Here is an 8,350-nt window from a genome sequence, read left to right as displayed (position 1 = left end):
ACACTACTACACTACTTTAATTTGAGTATTTCTAAGAATATGAGAAACTTTTACATTAAGAATAAGAATATGATAAAATAATGATCAATGAACAGAATAAAGGTTTTCTACATGAACCACAAATATTATTAATTCTAACTATATATCAATCTGTCTTTGCAAAACATCTGCATGGACTGCATGAGTCGAATATTCAGAACGTACTATATTGCCATCTAAAAAGATTTGTTATACATTCTAAGGTAAATACCCCAAAGTCAAAATTTACTAGGAAATATTTAATTTGCCGCAAAATACTTTGAATTATAGCTTAGCAAAAAAGAGTAGAATTTAAAAAGCGGCCAAGTGCGAGTCGGACTCGCCCATGAAGGGTTCCGTATTTAGGCGATTTATGACGTATAAAAAAAAACTACTTACTAGATCTCGTTCAAACCAATTTTCGGTGGAAGTTTGCATAATGTACATCATATATTTTTTTTAGTTTTATCATTCTCTTATTTTAGAAGTTACAGGGGGGGGGGACACACATTTTACCACTTTGGAAGTGTCTCTCGCGCAAACTATTCAGTTTAGAAAAAAATGATATTAGAAACCTCAATATCATTTTTGAAGACCTATCCATAGATACCCCACACGTATGGGTTTGATAAAAAAAAACAATTTTGAGTTTCAGTTCGAAGTATGGGGAACCCCAAAAATTTATTGTATTTTTTCTATTTTTGTGTGAAAATCTTAATGCGGTTCACAGAATACATCTACTTACCAAGTTTCAACAGTATAGTTCTTATAGTTTCGGATAAAAGTGGCTGTGACATACGGACGGACAGACAGACGGACAGACGGACAGACGGACAGACAGACAGACATGACGAATCTATAAGGGTTCCGTTTTTTGCCATTTGGCTACGGAACCCTAAAAAGTGGCAACAATGTAGTGTTGTCACGTTTTTCTTAGATTGATTTAAAAGGGACGACACTACAGTATTGCCATTTTTTAATTTCTACTCCTTTATTGCCAGACTGTATAGTTGGTCAAACCAATTTGTCAGTAAATAAGAACAAAAAAAAACTATACTCATCCCTTTCTTTTGGGTGCTAGTACTAGTGTAAGACAAAGATAATAATATGATTCCCTCTGTCTATGTTTGAAATGCGACAGTCCTTTGACAAACTATAGTTAAAGAGGGTAAAGTGATTAGGTAGATATAGGTTATACATAAACATAATAAAATAAATAAATTTACTTGACATTATAATATCCGAAGAAGTGAATACAATACACTATAATGCCATGCACAACAGAAGGCTTACCGCGAACCACGTTCGACGTGTTGCCTCCCTGTCACACTTACGAATTTACAAGTGCGACAGAGAGGCAACACGTCGAACGTGGTTCGCGGTAGACCCTCTGAACTGTAGGAAAATTCGTAAAATTAGACCAAGCTAAGTTGGCAGTGATTTTGATAGCCCAGGCTTTGCAAGTGTTATTTTGAACGGAAAACTTCTATTAAATTATAAAATGCGCGAAGATTTGCACGCATGCGAGAGGCTGTGAAAAATTCATTCACTTATGAATACGGAGCGAGAGTGGGTTCGCGAATGCGTTTTAGAGTTATTGCATGGTCGCATAAATATATAGGTGAAAAAGAAATTATGGGTATAGGTGAACCAGGATCTATTGAGGGTGCGCCATGTTGCGCAATTTCACTGGAACTAATTTTTTCATACTACACTGAATTGTCACCCTATACATGAGAATAACAGCGCCCTCTTGACAATTATCATATATTACTGGTCAGGCTATACTTGAAGGTTCCCATAATTTCTTTTTTTTTTTTTCATTTCAAAAATCTAATTTTGTTGTTCAAGTAACAGAAAATTGCTGAAGGGTAAATTTAAACTTGTTATGGTAACATTTAGCTATTGGCACTGACAGCTGTGACAGTTCGAAACCTTTATACACTCAGTTGACACAAAACGCAATGACGTTCGGCTGAGAGCGGTGGTCCGGTCGTCTGTGTAGTCTAGCGAATTCAGTGAATTAAGTATTTCCGAATCCACCGGCGTCCAGCTCGCCACCGCGCGTCGCGATGGCGGACGAGGAGAACAACTGTGATGATGGTGGTGACCTGAAGTTAGGGCAGGCGTTCCGGCAGCGGGGCCGAAAGGGTGCCCTGAAAAAGAAGAATGTTTATTTCGTGAAGGATCACAAGTTCATGCCGAGGTTCTTCAAGCAGCCGACGTTTTGCTCGCACTGCAAGGATTTTATATGGTAAGTGTAATTTATTGGCTGTTTGACGAGTTCTATTGTCAGAATCTAATTTGCACGGAAATTAAAAATACACATTGTTTGTTTACAAAACGGAGGCGATTGGCAATCGTTAGTGGTTTCCGTTGTGCCGTGGTAACATAGACGGTGTGGCCATTAGAAATATTTTACTTTATTATGCTGCCATAAGCGCAGTAATCAATTTTTCTTGCATATTATTTATGCACCAAAACCAATTAAATTCTAAATGGTCTGCATACCTATTGTATTTTCCTGTTACTCTACGATTTTAGTTCAGGCAAGGCCTGTTGTTTAATCTCATAATTGTTACTGAATAAGGCTCAAGGAAATTTAGAAACAAAACTTATTCTTATTACTTCCTTATTGATTATAGCTATACAAATTTTGTAATTTACCTTAAACATAATACAAATATATTTCTTATTTAGTTCTCATTAGTTTTTGTGGAAATAATTGACATTCAGCAAAAAAATATAGGTGAGGGTGGGGAGGGTCGATCCCTAGGGGACACTTGGTAAACTGCATTTTTAATCAAACCAAACAGGATACATTTTTTTGCACTGGTAACACTCATTCATTCGTTCCTAACTTCACGTTCTGTCATGGCACTGTATCGGAAAAGTCAGTGGTTCAAAAATGGCGGACGGTGAAAAACTTTCTGCGTACTATATTCAATTTTCGGTAAGCTTTAACTGGATTTATTTTATAATATGAGATGGAAATGATGTTAGTGAGTGTGCTTATTTTATTTGTTATTTATTGAAGTGATGATTAACTTGGATTACATTGATATACGCGAACACACGTTTCGAGTACGGCACGTTTTATAATCTTACTATGTATGGGGAGACTTTGTCTTTTTCTTCAGGGGAGATATGATTCTGGGATCATGTCACCCCCAAAGCGATCAAGTATACATTGTAATAAATTTACTTACAAAATGATTCATACTGCTATCATAAATATTTTCTTTTCTTTAGTAAATCATGCCGCAAAAGTACGATCAGAGAAACACTGATTTAAACTTTCAAGGTTTTTGACTCATTATTGTTTATTAAAACGGGATTTAATGCCGTATAATTCAGTTTTTAACCTTTTGGCCGCCGGACCTAGTCCGCAAAGACGCTCACTCACACGCCAGAGCAAATTTTAAGTAAACAACTAATAAAAAGTTTAGGGATTGCAAATAGTGATATCGATATTTACAATTTATGGTAAAAATCTTCTCAATTTGGCTTTGTTCTTATCCAACTTTAATTTATTTTGGAAATGCCAAAAATTTACATATTTTTTACACACGACAATGTTAAAAATGAAGGTCTTTATCATTATAAACAACCACTAAACAATATCGATTCATGACGTAATATCACCGCACTAGGCTGTACAAGAAGTCTTTTATACAAGACAACGGCGCGCATGGACTGTCCGCAGTGCAGACTGACAAGGACTGTTTCCGTGCGGATTAAGTAATAATAGTCTCTAGGTCAACGGCGTAAGCGCTTGTCGGTACGTAAACTTTATAAGCGTAACGTTAGAGCCGCGCATCGTGTGTCGATAATATAAATGTAAGTACCGGAACTGCATTGGGGAAAATTACACGTGGGTTAATTGAATTGTCAATGAGTGAAGAACAATAATATTGGAAAAGGGTGGGGATCGGAAATGTTCGGGAATGCATGTTTCATATTCGACATGTTCCTTAGATGAGCTTCTCAGTTCCCGTATTACATCATCCCTACCATGACAATTTTTCGTCAATTTCAAATACATATATAACATTCTCATAGTTAGGCGACACTGACTAGTCCTAGCGTCCGCCTATACCATTCTTGTGCGAAGCGGTCACTGCAGGGTATCACTCTTCACTACACTATCATCTTAAAATGAATCTTTTGTTCTGCAAATAAACCACAAGGACAGATTTACTTGTCTGACTCTACTATCAACAGCTGAAGAAGCTCCCTGAACTTCAGCTATAGTTAATGCCTGTCTCTCTCGTCTCGTTTTACGTATTCTAGTTACTAGTTACCACCAATTGGCATTTAACAAGTGTTCAAATGCTTAAATAAAACCAGATTTGCGATTTGATATTTATTTTGAATATTCTCATATCGAGTTAACATTCCCATCCCTAGCTGTCTTGTATGCAAGACAACGGCGACGAGGAACAATAAAAACGTTGAAATCTGGAGCAATTTTTTGAGAGCCTTATTATAAAAGAATGGATTTCTATAGCTGCTTTAAATGCAATTTTTTTTTAAACAAGGACCTAAAACATTAGCATGAGTGTAAAAAAATATATAATTTATATTTTTTCCACATTTACCGAGCGGTTGAATTTTTGTCTTGTATACAAGACAGCGGCGTCAGTGTATCGTTCTATCGTTGTCTTGTATACATGCCAACGGCGGTCAAAGGGTTAATTATACAACCGACTCCGAACTCCGAAAACGGAATTATCCCCGTGGCCTTTGAAAAGACTAACTAAAGTTGACATCTACATTTTACGAACTACCCGCACTTGGTCTTGTTTATCAAGTTAAACGTTTTACACACAGGGGATGTTACTCGGTCGACAAACGACACTTATAACGATATTTGGTTTTCAACCGGCGATATTGGTTTTTATGGATGAAATGCTATTTCAATGGCTTTCCGACCTTATGTACTATAGAACCGACGGTCCATAGAAAGGATTTTAGGATTATGCAGCTCAAACACCGTCCTCGAAACGTGAGCAGTAAATTTCTAAACTTATTTAGTATAGTAAACAATAACGACCAGAGATGGGTAAAAAATTTAAAATTGCTGTAGGTATCTGACGCTAAAAATACCTTCATAATAACTTTAAAAAATTTAGCTTGTTACAAGAAATTTTATGTTAATAACTTAGATTTTTGTTTTTTTTTTTTAACTTTTTTTTGGTTCAAAAATTGATTCCCTATTTTATGTTGTGTTATGGATAATACGATTACATTGTTTTTTAAAAGTATAAGGTTATGGATTAATATGTGTTTGATATCTTCATATATTAATTTTCTGTAGATAAAGTGAATAAATTAATGTAGATACTACCCTCGAAATATGACATTGCCGCTTAAAATCTTTTTACCAAGTGTCCCCAAATCTGGAAGACTTGATCCCTTCGGCTTAGACATCTGATTACCGGAAATACAACTTCAAAGCATGGAAGATGCAATATATATATGTTTGCTGAGTATTTTACAAATTATAGATGCATTGCTAATAGCGATCCGAGTTATATAATCAATGAGAATCTGGTATGGGGAGACATGGTAAAAATCTGTTTACCATGTGTCCCAAGAACCAGGGTCACTTGATCCCCCTAGGATCATGGCTCCCGACCAGGGGTAAACAAGTCTCCCTTACATAGGGGACACATGGTAAAAGTCAACAGTATGGGTTTTCATTAAATAATGGTCTAATTTATTGCACAAATCTGTTCTAATTCAAACTATTAATGAAGAGATAAATTCTGAATCGTATGGTCTATAAAGTTTTTCAATACTACAAATAGTTAAGAAAATGTATGCTAAAAACAAAAGGGGTGATCAACCCTCCCCAGTTTCCCCTATATAGGCGGTCAGACGGGAAACTGTTTTTTGTACATCTCATTGACCTTTTCACTTTTTATAAATGCTTAGTTAATTTTTCTCAACCCATATAAATATATAAATAGTTTTTTTTTTATATTGCTTGTGTACCAGATCATACATTCATATAAGACATTTAATTTTCAAACTACTATTATTCTTTCTGCCTCTTGTTTCTGAAGTTTTTTTAATGTTTGGTTTTTATTGATTTTTATACATTGTTCATAGGAAATATATTTTTTATGAAAACATTAAATATCATATAATAATATAATAAAAAATAAAATGGTAGCAAAAATAATTATGATTGTCAATGAGTTCAGCAGTTTTATTCTTAGCTTGGAACTATTTAATCAAAAATTAATATTATTCTTTATAACAAGTAATAATAACCTATTGGGATAAAATATCATATGACCGACTTGTTGAATGTTTGCTTAGAATTATGTTTCTGTATACATTGGTTGATGCCAATAGTAAATGTAAATAAAAAACAACCAGGCTGTTGTCATTCTATTATAAAACTAAAACACAAACAATTTCAGTCATATAGGTCTACCAGTTATCTCAGGTAGTTGGGGGAGAATTTGATTTGATTGCGGTGATTTTCTAGCAGAAGGTCGCTGAGTTTTGGGAATAAAACTATATACATTTTTACTTAGGGCAGTGGTCGGCAACCTGCGGCCCGTGAACCTGTCACTTGCAGCTCGCGAGCCTCCCTGGCTATTTTGTATGTAATATTGACAAACAACAATGTCACATAAAGTCATAAATATTAACAAAGTGCGGCCCGCATCAATTTTGTTAACTATTATGTGGCCCTTGGCTGCTAAAAGGTTGCCGACCGCTGACTTGCTGAGAGTGAATGCTATAGTTATTGGACCCTTCATAGTAATTGGCCTTTCTTAACAAATTAGAAAGAAACAAGCCAATTGAAACCTTATTGTTAAGAGCCAATAACTGTAACTGCAGTCACCCTACTTAACATAAATACAAGCCAAGCCTACAACAAGTATGTAGCTGATGGTAATATCTTTTTACTAACTGCCTTAGTTAACAATACAGTAGGCCTATAACACACATATTAATTCAAGACCTTCCCAATTCAAAGAATTCAAACCCATAAACTTTTCAACATCATAGACTGTTTTAATTTATGTTTATACTTAATTTTAATAATGGCTTACAAGTTTTGTTATTGTATTTATATCTTATAATGAGTCTAACCTTTATTTATACTATTAATTAACAATATTAGGTAATAATAAAAAAAACATTAAAACTAATAACTATGAATAGACATCATAGACTAAAAATATTTTATTTTTAAAAAAGTTGGGGACTTCCAGTGATATACGGCAATAATGTCAGACATCACGCAATTTCAACCGTCATAACATTTTACTATTTCAAACTATGAAAAGTTCTATTCATTCAAACTAAAGCATAAATAGAATTTAATGAGCTAACGTTTTTGTGCAACAGACAATAAAAAATATGCCTATTCATTCAACAATAGGAAATCTCTTTGTTATTTAAAATTCGCCAAGGTTTATTTGAAATAAGTTATTATTCTATAGAGCCTAAGAAAATGTCATGAAACATGTATACAATGAATAAACAAGTGTATTGTGACTCAAATGTCTATTTCACTGGCTTCCTGTGTATAGCTTGGATATGTTTATTTAGTACATTTTTCAGTTACCAGTAGTTTACATTGTTTTAATCACTATGTTGAATATTAGTCACTGTTTATATTGCTAAACATATTTGCAGACATACCGTTATCTGAATATTGAATTAAAATTTATGATGCTAAGTTATTTTTAACGTTAAAAAACGGTTGAATAATTACATCCAGTGACCTGGTCTTGGCTCTAAAACAGCTTTTATCGTTTCATTTGACAGGTATATAAGAAAAAGAGTGAGAATATCTATTTCTATGGTTCATGACGGGTCTTATTTGAGTTCGTTATGACGTGATTGAGGTGCGAAAGAAATACTGCGCTGGAAGAGTCGTATCGTAGGTATAGGCATTCTATTATAAGAAATTATTTATAGCTTTGTTATATTGGTTACCCAGACATATGCGTTACGATTTCATCGGTTAGATAAAGGTCCACGATCCACATATAAATATCGTTGTTGCGTTATCGCTGAATATAAAAAGACAATCCTTCTTTTTTTATTTAAATCTTTTGAATGCCAAAAATGATAATGAAATTAAAATACGGTATACCATGTTAGTGAACCCGACTCCGAAAATGCCAAAAATTACGCTCTAACCGAAGTTTATTTTTCGAATAAACATTTCTTTGATGGCAGCTAGAATTTTGCTGTTTCCTCAAACTCAAAGCCACTTATAAAAAGTTTTCGAGAAGTAGGTAAATTCTTAGTTAAGTTGGCATGAAAGTAGTTTTTGTAAACGCTGTATTTAATGTCA

General features: G+C 34.2%; 1 protein-coding gene across 1 annotated transcript in view; it reads left to right on the top strand.

Annotated features, from left to right (window-relative positions):
- Positions 1–1,953: 1,953 nt before the first annotated feature.
- LOC134652807 (protein kinase C, brain isozyme) overlaps positions 1,954–8,350 on the top strand; it is a 247,407-nt gene continuing 241,010 nt past the window's right edge. The window contains exon 1 of the mRNA XM_063507977.1: positions 1,954–2,272. Coding sequence (XP_063364047.1) covers positions 2,091–2,272 — 182 coding nt within the window. The 5' untranslated portion in view covers positions 1,954–2,090. The remainder of the gene's footprint in view (positions 2,273–8,350) is intronic.

The sequence above is a fragment of the Cydia amplana genome, chromosome 12, assembly GCF_948474715.1.
Source record: "Cydia amplana chromosome 12, ilCydAmpl1.1, whole genome shotgun sequence".
NCBI lineage: Eukaryota > Metazoa > Arthropoda > Insecta > Lepidoptera > Tortricidae > Cydia > Cydia amplana.
The sequence above is the reverse complement of the archived record's forward strand: the minus strand, read 5'-3'. Positions and strand labels throughout refer to the sequence as shown.